This window comes from Labeo rohita, chromosome 20, assembly GCF_022985175.1.
Source record: "Labeo rohita strain BAU-BD-2019 chromosome 20, IGBB_LRoh.1.0, whole genome shotgun sequence".
Classification (NCBI taxonomy): Eukaryota; Metazoa; Chordata; class Actinopteri; order Cypriniformes; family Cyprinidae; genus Labeo; species Labeo rohita.
Genome location: NC_066888.1, coordinates 25,543,328 through 25,567,026, shown reverse-complemented (window position 1 = coordinate 25,567,026; position 23,699 = coordinate 25,543,328). Strand labels below are relative to the sequence as shown.

The 23,699-nt window shown below is 35.9% G+C and overlaps 1 protein-coding gene across 2 annotated transcripts in view; it reads left to right on the top strand.

Annotated features, from left to right (window-relative positions):
- Window positions 1-1,282: 1,282 nt before the first annotated feature.
- rnf217 (ring finger protein 217) overlaps window positions 1,283-23,699 on the top strand; it is a 23,079-nt gene continuing 662 nt past the window's right edge. Inside the window, exons 1-6 of one of the 2 annotated variants that reach the window (XM_051139538.1) lie at window positions 1,283-2,234; window positions 14,671-14,901; window positions 16,614-16,778; window positions 19,305-19,506; window positions 21,907-21,978; window positions 23,368-23,699. The exon at window positions 23,368-23,699 is cut by the window's right edge and continues 662 nt beyond it. In XM_051139538.1, the coding sequence (XP_050995495.1) occupies window positions 1,383-2,234; window positions 14,671-14,901; window positions 16,614-16,778; window positions 19,305-19,506; window positions 21,907-21,978; window positions 23,368-23,447 (1,602 nt within the window). In that variant the 5' untranslated portion in view covers window positions 1,283-1,382 and the 3' untranslated portion in view covers window positions 23,448-23,699. The other variant, XM_051139539.1, reaches the window with a different exon arrangement.

The following is a 23,699-nucleotide window of genomic DNA, read 5'->3' as shown; positions in this document are numbered from 1 at the left end:
CCGTGATTTTGATTTATTAATTAATGACGGGTTTGTGTCACGCTTTTATAAATTGCCACACAACAGTGACTATTTGTCAAACATGCTCAGTTTAAAAAGCCATCTTGGGAAGCGGTGCACTTTCTGTTATTTCAAGGAAAGAATAGCCTTGAATCTTGTGTTTAGATGTGCTTGCAAAATACGAAGGCAAAAGATGCACTGTTTACTAATGTATAGCCTATCAATAAAAAAAAGTGGAATTCTTAACACACTACATTACTTATGCTACACTGTATTATTAACATTGCGACGGCAATTTAAATTTCCTTTTTGCTTGTAGATAAAGCGTAAAGCTTTAATTTCTGACCTTACAAGGCTTAAAGATGCTGTGAATGTGCAAATATCAGGGACCCAGGGGCCTCTTTATCCTAAAGGAGATCAACACGGTGGAGCAGCACGTTGATTCAGCATGTACAATGTGCCCAAGTGACCTATTACTGGGTTAATTTACTTTTTACTCTTCCAAAGAAACATCACACTCAGCATTTGCTTATGTCCTTCTTTTTCTAACATTTTTAGCCTCTGAAGCAGAACCAATGTAAAGCTTGCAAATTGAGATTCGTTTTTACCTTACGCTCTACCTCCCTCTAGTGTCTAAATACATTAAATTAATCAAGATTAGGTTGACAGGGTAGGAAAGGGTAGGATTACCAAAGAGAGATATTTTATATACATATATATATGTGAAACTCAATAATTACAAAACTATAGCCTATAATATATATAACAATGAATCATTCTTTGTCTTAATAAAATAAAAAAGAAATCAAAATCAAATCAAAAATCAAAAAATCTAAACGTTTTTGAATTTTTTTATGTAACAGTAATATTTAAAATTGTTTAAAAAAAAAAAGTTTTTTTTTTTTCTGCAACAACATGCTGTATGCTTCTAATATTTGTATTATTTGGGCAATTACAATAATTGGAGTACTGCTAATTATTATAATTTGATGCGCAACGCATTTAAAAAGGTATAAACAGTGCTAGTTTTCACCTATAGATCCTAAACGAAAGTAGAATAACGCCCGGCCGGGAATTTATTAATCCTACTACGCTGAAGGACGCTATTAATATTCATAAACAAAGCTTTGCCATTGGACGCCAACGATATAACGTCAAAGTCGCCTAATATATATTCATAAGCTGCCCTTGTACCATTGGAACGTTTACAGATAACGTCAACTTGTCTTAATTAATATTCATAAGCAGAGGCTTCGCCGTAGTAGGATTCGTGATGTCGGACCCGGAAGTGGTGTAATAGTTACTCGCTCTGTGTTTAGTTTGTGAGTTTGAAAGCGGACTGTGTGTGTTTTGGGCACAAATGGAAAGTTGACCGCTCGGGAATGGAAGATGAGTCTTCCGTACGTGTGAATGTCACCGCTCAAAATATGCCCGGTTATACTGGACGCGACGGGGAGTCTGTTCATGTATCCAGCGGGACACGGAGCACTGATTTCGGCCGGGATGTCCGCAGCAGCGACGCGAAGGTGCCGTCATCATTATCGTTATCCTCGAAGGATGTTTTGGAATTTCACAAACACAAACATGAGCCAGGAGGCAATAACAGAGACAATAACGAGAGGGAAAACATAAGAGCAGTGGACATTTTAAGAAGGAATTTTGGTTCCACTATCAAAGATCCAGAAGAGCTGGAGAAAGTAGGATTTGACATCAAACTGAACGACTTGGATCATGAAAAGGATGATGAAAGGATGCAATGTAGCACAAAAAGTCTCCAGCAAAACATGGAGAGCAACTCAGGATTGGCAGATCCTGATGAGAATCATCATATTGATTATAATATTGATCTGAAGAGTGGTGAAGATCCCAGCCAATCAAAAGAGCACGTTTACTGCACTGTGTACTGTATTGCCAATGATAATTATAGGATACCTGTTGAGAAAACAACATCTGATCATCATGAAACTACATCATCATCATCATCTTCATCAGATGTGCTGGTTTTACCTCCCACCGACTTGCCAAATTCAGAATTGGAGCATGATCACTATCCAGAGCCCTACACAATCTCCGACCTGATGCTGTCTGGAATAAACAACTCTTATAACACTGACAACAGTTTATCTGTTGTGTTAACATGTCGTATTTGTCTTGACGACAAACAAACCATACCGCTACACTGTTGCAAAAATGCAGTTTGTGAAGAATGTCTGAAAAGATACATCATCTCGCAGGTATCCACATATGCATCTCTCTTTTCAACATTGAATAAAATGTGGTTTAAAGGGATGTTCCATTGTGTCTGCAACCACCTTTAAAGTGGACTGATGCAAACCTAATATGCCTCAACTTGCCAGCAATGAGAATCAAATCTCCTGAAGCTGTGCTTTTCTGAATGATTACCATGTTTAGGTCTTTACACGGTACTCCGAGGTGCTTCAACAAGCATGTTTTGTTGGAACATCACCTGTCAGTCAGCCTGACATTTGCTTTTCTTAATTGTTTGTCTTCTAATTATAGCATGCTTCTGTTTGTTAATGGAGAAGTTCTCCATTGTGTTTGTGAAAACGTTCTCAGACTGTCCTGTCCTGCTTTGGAGAAGTGATGCATTTCCTGTGTTGCTTAGTCTGGCCCGTGTGCTCATCGTAGACTTGGAAATGTTAGTTTTAGTCATTTTCATACTCCCTTCGCTGCAGAGCAGAAGCCCTTATTGTGTAACACAATACAGTCATGTCTGTGTGATATAAAAAAGCATGACCGTTTTTGAGTTCCTCAGAAAGATACATGACACACCAGCATGTGTTTAAACAAATCTTGTCAGGGCTCTGGTTAAACTTAAATGAAAAAAATGTTACTTATTTGTATGTTTAAACAAATTTGGATTGGGCACAGTCAACTAGTCATCCAGCCGTTTTTATTTTGACATTTTTAATACTGCATGTGGTACTTTAGCCAGATATTTTGCATGGTTAAAAACCTCTTGGAAAACTTGCATCTTTAAGTTATCCCATTTGTAGCATCACTGCTGTATAAATTCAGATTGGCTGTTGATGTTTCTGGTGGTTTAGAAGAACTTCTAAATTTTTCAAGACCCTTTTGATTGCACTCCATCTAGCTGTTTTTGAACAGAAGAACATCCCTTGTGTAAATGACCACTTCAGTTGTCTTTCATGTTAAAACGTCTCAACTTGTGTGACTAGAATTGCAACAGTTCTATCTTAAGATTGCAAACACTAAAAAGGTAGCCTAAGAAATGTGACCCTGGACCACAAACCAGTCTTAAGTATCACAGGTACATAGGTACACAAATGCATTGTATGGGACAAAATTATTGATTTTTCAAAAAAGCAATAGAATATTAAGTAAAGATCATGTTCCATGAAGATATTTTGTAGATTTCCTACTGTAAATATCTCAAAACTTAATTTCTGATTAGTAATATGCATTGCTAAGAACTTCGTCTGGACAACTTTAAAGGCGATTTTCTCAATATTTAGATTTTTTTTAAACCCTCAGATTTCAGATTTTCAAATAGCTGTATCTCGGACAAATATGATCCTATCCTAACAAACCATACATCAATGGAAAGCTTATTTATTCAGTTAAATCTCAGTTTTACAAAATTGACCCTCATGGCAGTTTTTTTGGTCCACAAATGCATCTAATCATGTCAGGTGAGCCCCACGCTATAAAGAGATAGATGACCCAAAAAAATGAACATTCTGCAATCATTTACTCATCCTAATTTCATTTCAAACCTGTATGACCTTCTTTCTTCTGTGCAACACAAAAGAAGATATTTTGAAGAATGCTGTGGTCCAAATAACATTGGACCCCATTTACTGAAAAAAAAATTGTGTAGTATTTACTTTAAACCTCACGAAATTTAATGAAGATTTTCAAAAAAATGACAATTAACACATTGAATCATATGTGAAATTTTAGGTAAAAAGACTGAAATTGTGTGTTCTTATAAAACAAGACAAAATGTTTCAGAATTTACTTTTTTTAAAAAAAAAAAAAAAAAAGCATGGCACAATATGAGGGTGACTAAATGATGACAATTTATTTAATGATTATTTAAGAACCTCATGTAACCCTAAACTAAAAATACATCCCCAGTTTGGACCAAGTACTGTAATATCAGGTTCTTAGAAAGAGGAAGAGGTCTAGAAAAGTTTTTTTCTTTCTACCCAGTGGTGAGTCATGTCGCTGGCAAGGGGAGGAAGAACTTGTGCTGTAATTGATTGCTTAATCACTGAGCTCAGCCTCTCTGTGCCCTAATTACATTACATGACTGTTGGCTGGAAGGTCTGTGTGTGGTTTGCAGGCAACATAGAAACAATTTGCCCTTCTGAAGGGATCTTGTGGTCATAATCGAGTAACGTTGGCTTGCCTGTTGCTCCTCTCTTCTCAAATCAGATTTATTGCCCCCTTGAATGATCTTGGGGGTCAGGCAGAGGTTGATGTGATAATGATAGCCGTCTTTTGTGGCCGAAGGTATTGGTCAGGTTTTGTCTTATTCATGCCCAAGCATTAATCTTCACCTGTTTAACTGCAAGCCTAGACCTTTTTTTCTCAACTGTGTTCTGGAGTGCACAATTATTATGGTGATGCTGCCAAAAAGAATTTTGTTTTTATAGCCTCTTGCAGATACATCGCCACTCCTCCCATTGTTGCAGCGTGTGTTTTGCTATTCATGGACGCACTGTAAAAAGCTGATTACCTGTAAAACCTGTCTGTTTGAATTGTATCCAATGACAGCTTCACAGCTGTGTACAGCGTCATAACAAGGTGGTGTAATGCGTACGCTCTTAGTTTTTGGTTCTGGCTTCTTGAAAGCATGAAAAAAATCTCACTTTTTGTAAGCATTAGGCTTAAAAAATGTGTAATCTATGACTAGATTGATGTTTTTACTTCAGAAATTATTCATTTAAGGGATAATCCACCCAAAAAGATATTTCTATCACCCTCATGCTGCCCTCATTGTCTTGTTTTGAACTCCTTTTACGTTTTATGGACCATTGCAACTTTCATCAAAATATCATCTTTCATTTTCGTGTGAGCTATTTCTTTCACATCTGAGTTCATGAGTTAAGTCTTCCCTTTTGTTATATGATTCGAATGATCATTTGTGCACTTTTCTGCTTTTTGAAGGTGACATTCAACAATCCGGCTTTTAGTGCAATCATTTTAGGCCTGTGCGGTGCATGATTTTAAAAGCAATTTAGATAATAAGAATATATGAGATCAAATGAATGCTTTGAATATGGTTTGTAAGCAGATAAAAGGAAAGGGCGATCGGTTCGTGTGCGCTTTTACCGGAGAGAAATGGCGAGAGGTTTGCACTACAAAAGACTCATTTAAATAGCTAATATTTAACTTTGCCGAGCCACTGTTTCTCATTTCAGCCCTTTGTGTTGGGTTTGGCAAATGGGGCGGCTGGTCTAAATGTCAGGTGCCTATGGCAAGGGCGTTTGGTTCATTCTTAGGACTAATATTTCAGATTGCTGACTTGTACTGGGTTCGTTGGTGGTTCACTTGTAGTGTTTAAAGGGACTTGGATAGTTGTAATATACAGGTTCAGGATTTAGAAATGTAAATATGCTGACATCAGTCTCATAATCAATTTTTATGCTTTTGAAATGAATGAAATGTTGTGCTTTTGTAATGTTGTGTATTAAGTGTCAAAATTGAAATCAGAAAGAAATCAATACAGGACCTAGAAATGTAGCTATCCATATATATTTTTTGTTTAATTAAAACATATGTTGTGGGTATGATAATATCTTTATGGTTAAGTATAAATTGGCCTATAAACATGTTATCATAGGCTTCAACAATCTGGACCACAAAACCAGTCATAAGGGTCATTTTTTTTAAATGAATAAATATGGAGAAGTAATAAATAAGCTTTCCATTGATGTATGGTTTGTTAGAATAGGACAGTATTTGGCAAAGATACAACTATTTGAAAATCTAGAATCTGAGGGTGCAAAAAAAATCAATATACTGAGAAAATCGCCTGAAATTAAGTTCTTAGCAATGCATATTACTAATTAAAAATTAAGTTGTGATATATTTATGGTAATAAATTTACAAAATATCTTCATGGAACATGATCTTTACTTAATATCCTAATGATTTTTGGCATAAAATAAAAATTGATCATTTTGACCCATACAATGTATTGTTGCCTATTGCTACAAATATATTAGTGCTACTTAAGACTAGTTTTGTGGTCCAAGGTCACATGTGTATTTTGTCCAAGAAGTAATTAAAGGGTTTGGGATCTACAAATTTGTTTTAGTTTTTTGTAGTTAATATTTTTAGCAGCACTGACAAATAAAGAGACTTCTTAGAGCTGTTTAGTTTGCTGACAGCGTTTGGCTTGGTAAACTACTTCTGAGAGTTTGTGCCTTTAAAGCAGCACTGCTACAGCCATCAAAACACTGCTTTTGTAACAGTTACATAGCCTTCGACAATAAATCACAATTACTGTCAGACCTCAAAACGGCTGCTCTAAGTAATGTTTCAATTATTATGCATAAACTGTGACTACTTCAGTCTGTCCTATTTTTTGTTTCTTGCTCTAAGTAAAAAAAGCAAAGCTTATTTTCAGCATCATGAACGTATTAAGCTAAAAATAGTTCCTTGCAATTTGTTGTATACATGAGATCCAAGATTCCAGCATTCCATTCCATTTTGTTGGGCCCTGTCCAGCTGTTTTTGAACCCAAGCATGCAGTCTATGTGAATGCCTTCCTAGAGAACACAGTGTCTGTTGGACCCTAATAATCCTAATTTTTCAGGCTTTCCTTTAGACATATAGTCATTCAGACAGCCCTCCAACTGCTATGTGTATGGAGGTTTAAGGCCTGTTCACACCAAAGATGATAATTCTTAAAATCTAATTCTGAAAATCATTCTCAGTATTAAAGAATAGCAGAGTCCACACCACAGCTGTAATGATAAAGGCACAGAGAAAGTATATTATTGGAATCACTTTCAGATTTTTTCCAGTGTGGATGCTAATATACTAGTTACTTTCATAGTTATCGTTCTTGGTGTGAAGGTTGATAGACAGGTTTATGAAAACCAACTGTCATTTCTGTCATTTAGCATTTCTGACTATTAAAAAGGCTTGGTAAAACTGAGCTCCTGTGCATCAGGGTTGGGCAACATTCAGAATTTAGGAATTGTGTCCTTTTTAATTTATGAGTTCAAAAAAATCATACACAGTCACACAAAAGGAACTGCATTACTGCAACAAAAGAAAAGAAACATACAGTGCTTTGCGAAAGTTAAAAAACATTTTGTTATGTTGCTGCTTGGAATTGAGGTTCATTAGACCAGAGAACTGTGTTTCTCACAGTCAGAATCTCAGAGTTCTTTAGGTGCTTTTTTGCAAGTTCCAAATGTATTTTCATGTGTCTTCACTGAGGAGAGGATTGAGTCTTGCCACACCACCATAAAGCCCAGATCGGTGAAATGTTGCAGAGATGTTTGTCCTTCTGCAGGTTTCTCCCATCTACATATATGATCATGGAGCTTAACCAGAGTGACCATCAGATTCTTGGTCTCCATTCTAGCCAAGGTTCTTCTTCATCAATTGCCCCATTGTCCTGGTCATGGTTGTTTCAAACCACTTCCATTAAGGGTAACGGAGACTAACTGCTTCTATGAACCTTCAATGCAGCAGAATTTTTCTGAACTCTTCCCCAGATGTGTGGCTTGATGAAATCTTATCTCTGAGCTCTAGATCTTTAGACCTTTTATTAAGACGTGTGTGGCTTTCCAGATCATACCCATTCAATTGAATTTGCAACAGGTTAACTCCACTCAAAGTGTAGTAACATCTACAAGCGATATGAATGCTCCTAAGCTAACTGTCCCAGGGTATGAATACTTATGCAATGGAATCATTTAAGTTTTTTATTTTTGCAAATATGTTAAAACCTGTTTTTTTGCTTTGCCATTATGGTGTATGGAGTGTAGACTGATGTGGAAAAAAAGTAATCTACCCTATAATAAATCCACCCTATAATGATAAAAATCCATGCAGCGGTTTTTAATTAATCTGTAAAAATAATATTCCCTTTTTCAAATCGAGCCATTCTCAGATGCCTGTCGGTGTGCCGTCACACCCACAGAGGCCACTCCCATGATAGTTGATTGACATGAGCGTTTTACCTCGGATCAGCTGTAACAGTCCGCCCTCTTTGTTTCGATGCCGGAGCAGAGATGTAAATTAGACAAGAATATCTCAGATTGAGCGATTGAGGTGTTGTGTTGCTGGATGTAATAATGAACATAGTGGTCGTCATTTACTCCCGACATCTGAGCCGCTGAAGATGCAGTGGATTACGTTTGTTTGTGAAGGGAATGCACCTCCCGATCTACATATATCCGTCTATGTTCGCGCGAATCATTCATGATCCAGCTTCACTTACAGCAGAAGTGAGTATAAGGAAGTTTAGCGGCTAAACGCAGCTAAATGCGGCTAAAGTAAACAAGAACGTCACTCCACAGAGAGAAGAGAGGGGCGGGGTGAGCAGAGCTCATTTGCATTTAAAGGAACAACCCCTTAGAATTAGACGATTTTTGCAGAGCTCATTTTGATAAGGTAGAAAGGGTGTTGTTTTACAAAACCATTGAGAATTTTTAATCAAAAGTATATTAGAGACTTTTCATTAAGACCCTAAAGAATCATATTAACTTGTGGAAAATAGGCATCTGATGACCCCTTTAACATAAAGCAGCAACATAACAAAATGTGAAAAAAGAATACTTTCGCAAGGCACCGTATATTTCTTGTAGTAATGAAATTCCTTTTGTGTGACTGTCTATGAAGTTCTGAACTCATAAACTGAAAGTGACACAATTCCTAAATTCTGAATGTTGCCCAACCCTGATGCACAGGATGCTCAGTTTTGTCAAGCCTTTTTAATTAATAGTCAGAAATGTTAAATGACAGAAGATGGCTGAAGGAGTGACAGTTTTAATAAACCTGAATATCAACCTAGTCTATTTCATTAACCTCTAGTATTTTATATTTTACTAAAGAATTTACTCAGTTGACAGAAACATTTACAGGTGCTTTGGCACTGTAAAAGCAGCATTTAAAAGGCACAGTACTGGAGTGATTCCTAAAAAATTGGAAATCTGTCTGCTTTTGCATTTTGCCTTTGTACAGTATATGCCTCAGTAGATTTGATATTTTATATGGAATCAGATTGTGTGTAAAGGTAACACTGTATATTGAGCTAGTTTCAACTTGTCCTGGTGTGTTTCTCAGTTTTTTAAAGATGCATTTCTGTATTTAAATAGAGCAAAGTGCTACAAAAATGTCTAAATAATACAATGCTTGTGGCAAAGTGCTCAAAGAACAGGTTGAGAGGTGGCCAAATATGTTTGTGCGAATGTGTATGAGAGCAGTTTTACCTGCTGCTTTGGCATTGTACTGGAGTGATTCCTTAAAAATTTGGAAATGTCTGTCTGCTTTTGCATTTTTGCTTTGATATACAGTATACGCCTCAGTAGACTTGATATTTTATATGGAATCAGATTGTGTGAAGGTTTCGTAGAAGATTTGTATAGTTGGTTTCACTGACCTTTTGTAGGCTTGCAGAGTAACCGATCCGAAGTGTATGAATGTATATAGTTTCCGCTAAACTGAATGTTGCCTACAACCTACTGAAATTGAGATGTATGAGGCCTTAGATTAAAATATGTAATGCAGTGCTGAAATGAAGTGATGCAGGAAATCTGCTGAGAAAATGTTTGATTGCTTTTTTTATGGATGCTATACTGAAAGTGTTTGGACATGCAATTTACACCCTGAGGTGTGTGACAAGCCTCGCCGATCAGCTTTCTCATGCTGTTTGTGTTGCGTATGCAGCATAGTTTTCTTAAAAGTCATCTAAGGATAAGGCTGCTCTTCTAGATTAAGTTAATCTGTCCCTGGTTAGTGCTAACATTAGAAACTAGATGTGAAAGAAGAGTGCCACTAGTAAATTTTCCTGTCTGTTCTGCGCTTTTGAGTGTTTACTGTAATAAATCTGATTTATTCTTATCAAGTATGTGGCTGGTCTCAAAGAGTGAGTTTCACATCCATCAAAAAGATATCTCCCCAAGTAGATAGCCCACCTCAAGAGGTGGTGCTGGTCAATCAGAAAACATGTCAAAGTTAATACAGGATGCCAGCATGTGACATGGCAGGCTGAAAATCAGACTCTCCATCCATACTGAGAGGATCGTTCACACCTGCGGTGGCTGTTGAGTGCCGGTATTGTGCTAGCTGTACGGTCGGCCCATTAGCAGCAGGCTGACAGGTATAAAAAGGACCGGTGGGTGGCCCTGGGGGAGTGCTAGCACTGCTGTCACCAGTTGGTGCCACATACTCAGGTAAGGGCTCTCATGGGAGTGCCAGATCTCATTAAGATCCCAAAGTAAACTCCAAGCACACCGGGCTCTCAGAATCTCACCTGCTGCGAGCACAAGACGCCACACAATCAGCCACGAGAGCCCTTCTCACAACATGAGCATTGTTAGTGCTGTTTACCAAGAGCGTTTTTCACATTAGTCAGGTGCATCATTTAAAAATGACTCAGGCAGCGTCTTCAAACTAGTGCAAGCCTGCTCTAGCAGAAGTTAGGTAAACTGAAGCTGTGTACTATGCATTATGCGCTTAGACTGAATGCATGAGGTTTAAAAGTTTATTTTGTCATCCACCATTGGAGTCTAATAACCCTTCTCCATAGGCTATTTAAGGAAAGCTGCAACAGTTGAGTGCATGAAGTGTCCGGCATTCAACACTAATTTTTTCGGATAAAGATGTGAATCATGTTCGCATTTTGTAATTGCACTCGTTGGAATTGACTACAAAATGAATAAGAATAGTGCATGAGTATGCGAATTGGAATGCACCTTAAAGGGATAGTTCACCTAAAAATGAAAGTTACCTCATGATTTACTCACTGTCAAGTAGGGCCGGGCGAGATGATGGAATATACTGTTAACACAAAATAAAATGTCAACCGTAACAGATTTTTTAATTCCTTGTATACCGCAGAATGTAATTGAGTTGTGACCCTGGACCACAAAACCAGTCATTTGTTGAAATTGAGATTTATAGATCATCTGAAAGCCGAATAAATAAGCTTTTCTTTGATGCATGATTGTTAGTATAGGACAATATTTGGCCAAGATACAACTATTTGAAAATCTGGAATCTGAGGTTGCAAAAAAAAAAAAAAACTAAATATTGACAAAATCGCCTTTAAAATTGTCCAAATTAAGTTCTTACCAATGCATATTACTAATTAAACATTTTTGATATATTTACGGTAGGAAATATATACATGGAACATGAACTTTCCTTAATTTCCTAATGATTTTTGGTATAAAAGTAAAATCTATCATTTTGACCCATACCATCTATTGTGGGCTATTTCTACAATGATACCCATGCTACTTATGACTGATTTTGCGGTCCAGGGTCACAATTAAGCTTACTTGACTACAACCGTTCGAATATCAATGATGCAACGAATAGAAATAGCCTTAAAGTCCCCATGAATTAGAATTTTTTTGACTTTTAGTATAAATATCTGCCCCAGAATAATGACAAAATTCACGTTTAGAAAATATAAGCATACAAAACTAACGGTAACTTCCACCAATATGGATCAGTGATTTTGATGACATCACCCTGCGCTTCAGCTTCTCATTAAACTTTCTGTCCAATCAAATGCTCTCTAGAATCGGAGGTGTCCAGCCTCTTACACTGCTGCGGCTGAGATTGGTCACCTGTTCACAGTGTTAGTATTTCTGTATGGTTAATGGAACATAATCCACTATATATGAGATAGTAACGATTCAGACTTTGTAAATATGCATTCCATTGGGCTTAAGTTTGGTTTCGTTTTGTGTCACGCAAACTGCCGCAGGGCGCGCATAGTCTGCTCCGGTTCAGAGACACGATAACATGGAGCAGATCATATGCGCAAGTCACCGCAGACCACAAAACATATCGGATACATTTTAATTCTACACAGTGCTATTTTATATATAGATAATTCAATATGGATTAGATTGAGGCTTCATGCACTGTCAATTGTGGCTTTACGCATCTCTGGCCCAAGCTGTGATATAAACAAAATGCTATTGGTTGTTTAACAAAAACTTTGTTTCAGTTGAAATTACGTTAACACACAGAATAACTCTGCGTGTTTTAAAGCATTTCAGTGGACCTTTAAATAATGTATAGTTGAAGAGTTCGGATGCAAAAAGTCCATCTGATGATTTTCTTTAAAATAAGCATTTTTATCAGGCTCCTATGTGTAGGTTTCTACCTAAGTACTGATACTTCTGATTGGGCTGAGGCTGGGATTTAGCGAGTTTGAACTTTTTGATGGATGTATATAGAGCATTCACTCAGTATCATTATCTCATTTTTGACCAAGGTGGCTTTTAGAGGTTTTGCATCTAAACTCTTCAAGTATTGGCATCTTTCCACCTCTTATTCAACCATTCAACCTGGACGTGCAAGGTTGCCGCGATATTCAAAGTGCTTGTTAAAGGAGAAGTTCAATTCTAGAACAAAAATGTACAGATAAATTACTCACCCCATTGTCATTCAGGATGTTTGTGTCTTTCTTTCTTCAGTTGTAAAGAAATTATGTTTCTTGAGGAGAACATTCCAGAATTTATCTCAATGGTGCCCCCAAGTTCCAAACTTCCAAAATGTAGTTTAAATGCAGCTTCAAAGGGCTCTAAACGATCCCAGCCAAGGAAGAAAGCTCTTATCTAGTGAAACTATTAGTCATTTGACAACAAATTGACAATTTGTTTTCATGACAAATCATTTGGCTAGATAAGACCCTTCTTCCTCGGCTGGGATCGTTTAGAGCCATTTGAAGCTGCATTTAAACTGCATTTTGGAAGTTCAAACTTTTGGAGCACCATTGAAGTCCACTCTATGGAGATAATTCCTGATTCTTTTTTCCCTCAAGAAACAAAACTTCTTATCAATTGAAGAAAGAAAGACACAAACATCTTGGATGACAAGTACATTATCTGTAAATTTTTATTCGGGAAGTGATCTGTTCCTTTAAAGCATATCTATCCTGTATCTGAGGCAAAATGACAAAATATTGCAACAATGTGTATTATATTTTTCTAACTCCAAACGATCGGACATTGATCGGATCCAGCTGATAATAACCTTCTGTGATTTAATACATCTTTCAACTTGACTCTTCATTGGGATTGAGCCAATTAATGATGTGATTATTGGGTGTGTATAATTTGAATAACAGTGTATACTGTATAATTAAGCTAGTTTCAGGTACAACTTGCCCTAATGTGTTTCTCAGTTTTTTAAAGATGCATTCAAACAGAGCTCAACAAAGCGCAATGAAAATGTCTAAATAATATAGGTTGAGAAATGATAAAACGGCCAAATATGTCCGTCTGAATGTGTATGAGCTGTAAAGGAGACGTAACTTTTCAGAGAAAGTTTTCCCATGCAAAAGACTTCCAGCTTAAGGAAAGCACACAGGCACCACCCCTAAAAAAAACCCTATTTTTAAAAATCTATCTGCATGACTAGTCGATTGTTGTGACTCATCACTAAAAATATCTCTTGTTCTGTGACACACTTAGGATTAACCCCAACTCAAGAGCTTCTGCAGAATGGGGTTATTGCTCTTGAGCCATTGCCCTATTTTAGAGATAGTGGTAGTAACCATGGGTGGTCATTTTTACTATTTCCCAGAGCTCACATCATGACAGACAGAATCCAGTCTGGTCTATTTTGGTCAAGAATGCATTGCTTCCAGATGTCATGGCAGATTTTTTTTCCAGCGGATTTGTAACTACCCAAGATTTGCCTGATTTTACGTATGTCTCTTGACCAGTTTCTTTTTATGTCACCTCATATAATGTCCCTTAAATGCTGTTGCTTGATATCCCAGCATAAAAATAGGAGGGCGGAGAGTAGATTAGTTCTCGCAATGGAAATGCTCAGTAATCCTGTCGTCCCAGAGGTGGGACGAAGGAAGATGGGTGGGGAACCAGAGGCAGGACATACAGTACAGTAATCCTGTCACAGGGGAGGTGCCGGTAGTCATAGTCCCACAGCTGCAGGACTACACCAAAACCCTGTTATGTGAACAATGAGAATGAAATGGATCTCACTGATCCATGAGATCCCTCTAGGAGACTGGGAAAGGTCATTTAACACGGATCCATTTATCAACAAATCATACCGCATTCAGCCTTTGCAAACTAGCCCCTAGGGTTCGTTCCTACCCACTGAGCCCTCTTCAATCACATACTACCATACTTCAGTGATTGTTTGAGAAGGTTGATCGTTGACTTGGAAGTACCTCAGGTACAATGCTGCTTGTACAGTGGCTATTTGAGTTGCTTGTGTACACAGATCGTTTGGACTTCCTGCTGTTTCTGTCCTCGCTTGTAATCGCTGATTAAAACCCACCATTTCCTAGAACACTAAATCACACTCCACACGTCACTGTACAGTTAACAGTTTTCAAACAGGCTGGATTACATATTTAACCGGACATAGGGTCATGCAAAGGTTACCACTGCATTAATGCTGCCGTCTTTAACGTATTGGCCTGATTGCATGTTTTTTTTTTTTAAGGTTCATGTGGGTCGGGCGCTCTTGGTGTGTCCCATCACAGAGTGCAGTGGTTTCTTGGAGGAGAGCTTGGTGATTTCAAACCTGTCCAGTGAAGAGCTGGCAAAATACAAGTACTTCTTGGAGCTGAGCAGACTGGACTCCAGCACGAAACCGTGTCCCCAGTGCAGCCTGTTTACTTCCCTGAAGGGTCGTAACCAACAGACGGCCACCAAGATTGAACATAAGTATAAGGTCTGGTTTTTCTCATGTTGTCCATTCTAGTTAAAGGGATAGTTCAATCAAAAATGAAAATTCTGTCATTAATTACTCACCCTTATGTTGTTCCAAACCTGTAAGACCTTTCATCTTCGGAACACAAATTAAGATATTTTTAAAGAAATTTGAGAGCTTTCTGACCCTGCATAGACAGCAATGCAGCTGATGTCACATGGACTATTTTATCGATATCTTTACTACTAGGGCTGGGCGATAAATCGATAACGATAATTATCACGCGATATGAATTTCCTCTTTAGACAATAACAAGAGTTTGATAAATGTTCGATATAATGTTTATGCGGGAAAGGCGAAACAAAAGAGCGCTAGTCAAAGCGCGCCACTCGGACCGTTTATCCGCTCGGATCAAAGTTCAAACAGACGCACGGCACTAAGTTGTGTTTACTCGCTGATGAGTCTCGGTCACTAAACAGTGCCAGTGTGAAGCGCTTGAAGTACACAGATAACTCGGTTTATAGCCATATGAAACAGCGCTGACTAACAGGAGAAACAATGTGCGACGATACGGTCAGAAGGTTTTTTAATCTACAAATCGCCATCATTTACCATAGATTTACTGTAGTAGCACTAACTGCACAGTGGTATTGTGTCAGAAATGTGGGTATATTTGTGTCGAATTTTATTATATTATTAATGTAGACGTATTAAATGTATTGAGTGAAGAGTAATGTAATATAATTACAGTATTTTTGTGATTAAGCTATAGCGTTTATGCATTTATACTAAATGTATTTAGACTACTGTTTTCATACAAATACCTAGGAACCATATTACATTTTTACCATGGTATTGAGGTGCTATATATGTGGTTTTAACTATTATTATCATGAACTATGGATGATACTATGAAAGAGCAATGGTTAATTTAAAAAAATAAAAATTATTTAAAAAAACAGTCAGAATAATTAAATTTCACTATATAAAAATGAGGTTGCTACAATTTGTACAGATATTACTGATTTTTAAAAATGAACATAAATCTACTTCTGCATCCTAACTTAAGCTACTATCAAATATGTATTTCTAAGAAACAATAAATGTTATGTTATTATTTTTTATTTTATCATCAGGTAACACAAACCTGTTTCTTGATTTGAAACAATGTTACTCACTAAAACTATTAAAAAATATTAATTTTGTTAAGAAAAAAATGACTGGAAAAGTGTGAAGAATTCAAAAAACATGAAGGGTCATGTTCTAACCATAAGGAATATTTTAAAGCCACGTTCATCCTTCTGATTTTAAAAACTTTCACATTGTAGCAAGAATCTGCCTTTAAACTTGAAAGTTATCATGATAATTATCGATAACGACTGATATGAAAAAAAATGATTGTGATCATTTTTTGGCCATATCGCCCAGCCTTACTTACTACCCTTTTTAGGCCTTGAACTTGTCATTTGCTTGCTGTTTATGCAGGGTCAGAAAGCTCTCAGATTTAATCAAAAAATATCTTAATTTGTGTTCTGAAGATGAACGAAGGTCTTACGTGTTTGGAACAACATGAGGGTGAGTAATTAATGACAGAATTTTCATATTTGGGTTACTATCCCTTTACAAACATTACAATGTGGAATTATTGTCTAAACTCTGAATCAGAGTGGCTTTCTTTGCCAAAGGCTTTCTTAAGCAAACTGTCTGTCTGTCTCTTCAAATGTTCCCCACAGATTCAGTGCACAAAGTGCCAGTTCGTCTGGTGTTTTAAATGTCACGCGCCGTGGCATGAAGGCCTGAAGTGTCGAGACTACAGGAAAGGAGACAAACTGTTGCGTCACTGGGCCAGTGTCATCGAACATGGCCAGAGGAACGCTCAGAAGTGTCCACGTTGCAAGGTAATGAACATGCTCTACAAAAATGTTATGTATGTATACTAAAAACTGGATTTTTATACAGGGTTTTTTTGACATGAAAGAGTAATTAATTTATGTACTGCAATCAGGTGTTCGTAATACCACATTTGGTATAATATTGACATCACAACAATGAGTATATTAATATATGCCCACCCACATTTACACATTAGCTCCTATTTATTATTCAGCAACATTTGTGCTCCTTAATAATTTTGTGGAAACCCTGATACATTTTTCTGGATTCTTTGATGAATTAAAAAAACAGCATTTGAAAGTTAAATCTTTTGTGACATTATAAATATCCTTACTCTCATTTTTGATTCAATGCATCCTTGCAGAATTTAAGTAATAATTTTCCTGAAAAATAAGTAAATAAATAATTCTCACTGACCACAAATGTTTTAATGGTAGTGCAGGTCATTCACATATAGTCTTGGTAATCTTTACAATGAAGTTCAATTTATTAATTATATATAATATGTGATCCTGGACCACAAAACCAGTCTTAAGTAGAATGGGTATATTTGTAGCAATAGCCAACAATACATCATATGGGTCAAAATGATTGGTCCCACTTAATAATGTACTACTATGTACTTACATCAAAAAATAAGTACAGTGTACTTAATGTGGTCATATTGTATTGCAAAACACTTTTGGTGCTATTGAGGTGGGATATGGGTAAGGTTATAGAGAGGTTTGGTGGTATGGGTAGGTTTAAGGGTGTGTTAAGGTGTAAGGGATGGGTCAACAGTGTAATTATAAATGTAATTACAGAAATTAATTTCTGATGTAATTTCATGTAGGTATTTTTAAAATCTAAGGACAATGTATATACATGTATATACACAATAAGTGCATTGTATCAAATGATTCATTTCAATGCAAGTACTTAGTAGTTTAGGCCAATTTATAGAAAGTGGGACCAAATGATCTTTTCTTTTATGCCAAAAATCATTAGGATATTAAGTAAAGATCATGTTCCATGAAGATATTTTGTAAATTTCCTACCATAAATATATCAGAACTTAATTTTTGATTAGTAATATGCATTGCTAAGAACTTTATTTGGACAGCTTTAAAGACAATTTTCCCAATATTTTGATGTATTTATTTTTTTCGAACCCCTTCAATTCCAGATTTTCCAACTGTTGTATCTTGGATCAATGGAAGGCTTATTTATTCAGATTTCAGATGATGCATAAATCTCAATTTCAAAAAAATTACCCTCATGACTGGTTTTGTGGTCCAGGGTCACATATGCTGTCTTTAATTAATTCATTTTAATTTAATGCATTAACTAATGTTTATTTATACTTGATTACAACATTTTATGTCAGCTATTGCATGTCAATAGAACCTTATTGTAAAGTCTGTCTGAAGTCTTAAAGGTACAGTAGTAAAAACAAGCCTTGTTAAAGGGATAGTTGACCCAAAAATAAAAATTGTGTCATTAATTACTAACCCTCATGTAGTTCCAAACCTTCATTCATCATTGGAACACAAATAAAGATATTTGTAATAAAATCTGAGAGCTTTCTGACCCTGCATAGATAGCAACGCAACTGACACGTTGAAGGCTCAGAAAGGTAGTAATGACATTGATAAAATAGTCCTTGAACACATCGTTTGCGTTGCTGTCTATTCAGGGTCAGAAAGCTCTCACATTTTATCAAAAATATCTTAATTTGTGTTCCAAAAATGAACGAAGGTTTTACGGATGTGGAACAACATGAGGGTGAGTAATTAATGGCAGAATTTGTGGGTAAACTATCCCTTTAATTTTAATTTAATTTTAGAGGGTGGAAAACTCAGTCAGTTGAGCTGCAAGTGCAAGAAACTTTACAAGCCTTCAGGGGAAAAATAAAATGCAGTGTAAAATATGGTCCATATAAATTAATAGGAGCAACATAGTTTAGATAAACATTGTAAAAACTGAATGTTCCCATCTGAGATAGTGAAGAAGGATTGTGTTTATTGTGTGTTTTTCTTTTCCTTTCCTCCTGTCTAACTTTAATTATGGTCTTGGGAAACTTAGCATTCCAGTCATAAGATGTCATAAGGCTGGGGTCTGTGCGAAGTGATCCTGAATTAAAGTTCACTCAAGACCATTTTCTCTCCACTGACATAATTTCCAGAGATCAACAAGTTCTACAAGGCATTGCTGTTTTTCATCCAAACATGTGCGTTCATGGTGCTTTGGAGGATACATCGTAACACGAGTGTTTGGCATAGTGCACATACCTAAACCAGATACCTGAGGGCTTAGCAGAGATCTTTCCGTTGAGAAACTTGTAAACGAGTTTTTCAGCTCGTAACTGGGAAGTGCATTATTTGCTGGAATAATTGCAGAGTAATCATTGTAAGTTATCATTTTGTGAGCTTTAGGCTTTTACTAGTTGAACAAGAAAGTAAAACTGAATGCCTGAAAAAATGAATGCCTGGATGGTGCCTCATTGTGAATTGATTACTCATTGCCAAATTATTTCTTCTCCATACCAACAGATTCACATTCAGAGAACGGAGGGCTGTGATCACATGACCTGCACGCAGTGCAACACTAATTTTTGTTATCGATGCGGGGAGAAGTACAGGCATCTGCGCTTCTTTGGAGATCACACCTCCAACCTGAGCGTGTTTGGATGCAAGTACCGCTACCTGCCTGAGAAACCCCATCTGCGCCGGCTGGTCCGAGGCTCTGTTTGTAGTGAGTGTGCATAAGCAGAGGACACAATTTGATTTTAGGTTCTTTTAGAATGCTAGTAGGGCCCTATGAATTCTGTTTTATTTTTTTCCAAATTCTGTTTTTTTCCATTTAAATTTTTGTAGACTCTGTTTTAACGGTTAAATTAAAAAATATTAAACAAAAGCATGTCTAATAAAGTGAAATCATGAAAATTACACACAATTTAACAGCAGTTCATTAGGTGTGTAATGGTACGCAGATATGATGGTTCTGTACGTACCATGGTTTTAACTTCACGGTGCAGTATGATTTCGGTACAGCAGAGGGAAAAACTTTGTAACTTTTTTTGTTAATTAGTTGTTTACTGAACAAGTTGCTCTTACTTTAAATACATTCAGTTATAATAAAATATTCTTAGTGATAAAAATCTACCTCAGCTTATGCTTTATACTATAGGGAGCCCTTTTACATTACAAGGTTCCAATTAACAATTTAACCCAAACTTACATTTAATTACTTTTTTTTTTTTTTTTTTTTTTTTTTTCTTAAATATAGTAATCAACACTTAACTTTAAAAAAAGAATGTATGGAAACATGTAAATTGCACATAATGCAGTTTTTAAATTAACTTATAAATTATGAAATTTCTATTTGTTAAAGTATATTCAATTACACAGTGGCTGTCATAAAATATTTCATAACAGATTCATTTTAACATACATTAAATATTTAATAATAACATCTTATCAAAGACTGTCAGAACGCCGTTTACTGTTTGAATTTCCTGGGGAAAAAAATGCTGTACTTGTTCTGTACACATCCGTACCAAACCGAAAAACCCGTACCAAACATTTTCGGTACGAATACGTGTACCGCTACACTCCTACAATTTATTAAAGTTTAACAAAAATTACATTTTTAAGGCACTGTGAAATGTTTTTTTCCCCCTCAAATTCGGTTTTATTTTTAACAAATTCTGTTTTCCATTATTTTCTGGGTTCCATTCTAATGGTTTCATTAAATTTTAATAATCAAACGCATTCCCTAATTAACTGATTTAATAAAAAATATAATTTATTATTATTTTATTCATTTATTTTTGTTCATAAATACTGTAATTTTATATTTTTCTGGTAAATAAATTCTACTAAATATTTTCTTCTATTTAAATATTCCTTAAAAATATGTTTTAATAATCATTTTATTAGTAGTAGTACTATCATTACATTTAATAATATTTTTTGTCACTGTTTCTTCAAGTTAAATCTAATTTTTATTCTGACGGGTTGCTGTGAAGACCTTTTAAGTTTCTGTTTGTATATAATATGACGATATCAAAATAAAATGGTAAAGTGCTCATGACGTTATATAGATTATGTTTATGTGTTCATGTACACGCTTCAGTATGTGTGTAGCAAACAAACCCACACATTTGTGCCATTCGTTTACACAGAGACACGTGGAACAGCAGGATTTCTGATATTTAAATACTATTTCTGTGGCTTAATATTCACAAACGCTATTCCATATCGTGCTTTGATTTAGGTGTACTGACCCACTTTTGATTTAATCATCCAAAATAAGGCAAATTCTGTGACATTCCACGTTATACAGCAAATTCCATTTCAGTGACTGGACTCCGTGATTCCGTCTGTGTTTTCCGCATCTCGAAAATCATAGGGCCCTTGGAAACATAACATTGGTTTATCTTGAGCTTTCTTATCCAGTTGTTATCATAATGTGCTTTTAGTTGCTCTGATAACGCGCTTGTTTCCAATATGCAAGTATTTTACTGTGTATATATATCAGTGTTTCCTACTGTGTATTTATGTATCATATCTTTATTATCTTGACTAATTCATTTAGATTGCAAGCTCAACAATAAACATTAGTATACAGACACACTGTTGTGTGTGTGTATATATACAATTGTAAAGTTAAATATGTATATTGGCATACAGTTGTACAACCCCTGCACTTCCTTTGACGCAGATGAAATTTGAGTTGTAGGTTATATCACAAATTGTCCTGACGCAACTAGAGCACCTAAAAGAACAGTTTACACTATTTCAGACCCTGCTAGTTTACAACTCCCTGATAACACCAGTTAGTAATGGCAAAGAGATACGACCGACTCTATGATCTGCTTTTTTAGTTTGTATATCTGTGTATACTTAGCATGAGCCGGTGTTTGTGTGGTGTCCTCAGGCTAGTGCAACGAACCGTAGTATAAAACCCAACCATCCATACATCACAGACACAAGTGTTTGGTCTACAAGTCACGGGGTTCACTTTAACCGACTGACTTACTGAGAAAGACAAATGCACTCCATCTATTTCTCTTTAGTCCAGCAGTAGATAAGAATTCTAAATGTGTTTGTCTTTGTGAGCCTGAATGCTTTTCTGTTGCTTGGTTCACAGTGAGTAAAGTGCTGGTGGCTCCGGTGGTCATTGTCCTTGTGGTGGTTGTTGGAGCTCTGGCTTTGGTCATAGGTAAGGACTGTGTAAACGTCCTGAATCTCACAAAGCATGTCAGGAAATATATCTGGGTTATATTTAGTTCCAAATTCAAAAGAAAAAAGATTATGTAATTATACTTGCTATTTTATACCAAATTTTAAAATAATTTTAACATTATATTCATGACAATCAACCCCCTTTCTTTATTCTGTTGTGAAAATATAAATGTGGTTGTGACATAAAATACAATGCTGAAATGCAGTGTTTTATTCAAAATTCAAAATTATGAAAAGGCAACATGGCTGACTTAGGCATATTGGGTATCATTTAACTTGGGTATTATTTAATTGTCTAGTCCAAGAAATGTATATTTTTATATTATAGAACATAATTATTTATATGCATCTTGGCAGTATTTGATTATATATATATATATATATATATTTTAACAAACTAACTCACAGAATTAATCAGACACATACAGGAATTAGGAAGTTGAGGAGAAGTGCACAATACTAAAAAACCTTCATGGTCCTGAAAGTAAAAAAAAAAATGAAGATGGCACAACAAGAGAAAATAAAATAAAATATAATAAAATAAAATAATAAATTAAATTTAAAAAATAAAATAAAATTAGATTAAATTTAATTAAATTAAATTAAATTAAATAATGAAATTTGAGGTCCAAAACTCTGAGACCGCTATATATATAACGAATATTGTTTATTTATATTATTTTATTTTTCATTTATTAGATAGAAAAGAAGTAAAATAAAATTAAAACTTCAAAACTTTTTAATTATAATAATATTTAATATAATAATATTTAAGCAAAATGTATACTTTAGTCAAAATTATTGCAATCCCAAATATATGCATATGTCTTACAAAAAGACTTTCTAAATATCAATAGCTCAAGTTCCTGAACATGCTTTGGTACTCTGGTGCTATCGGTACACTGAACCAAAACACCTGTACCGAAAATGTATATATACAGTCAAACCAAAAATTATTCATATACCAGATATACCCAAAAATTCTACATACAGTGGACTACCACTAATATTGGTTAAGAAATTATTCAGACATTTGACCTGACCATGTTTCGCTTAAGTGTTTTTTCTTTAATTGCTAATGCGGCCTTTTTACACCACAGACTGAACAAAATGAGCTTTGTTTGGTTGACCTAAGTATTACCTAATTGTGTAATTCGTTACATACCTTTCTATCAAAGTTATCTGACATCAAGATGAATTTGTTCTGACACTTTGACACGTTGTTGACTTATATTTATATTTTTCTGTGAAGCACATTAATGGCATACAGAACTATACTACGATTGTATGGCTAGATGAGTTTCTTGTTTTCAACCTCATTGCGGTGTGACTGAGCTGTCCTGTGTTGTGACTGATCTCTCCGCAGGCTTGTTTGCTTTGCCTATCTACTACATCTGCAAGAGGAGGAGGAAGCGCTCACAGGGGTCAGGCCGCTGGCTGTGCTGATTCAGCTTCGGTCATCCTGCTCAGGACCTGGATGCACAAACACACACCCTAAAAATAGCCCTGGGTGCCAAATGACCGAACACTGGCCACTTAGATACAACAGTCACAACGTGCAGTTTTCCTGTTCGCTGCATCTCGTGAATATCCTCATTTGCACAGTGACCCTTTTCCTCCACGTGGCATCTTTGGCATCGTGATCAAAGCCTAATTGAGGATATTTCTGTTTTTGGAATGTTTTATTTATAACCCCCC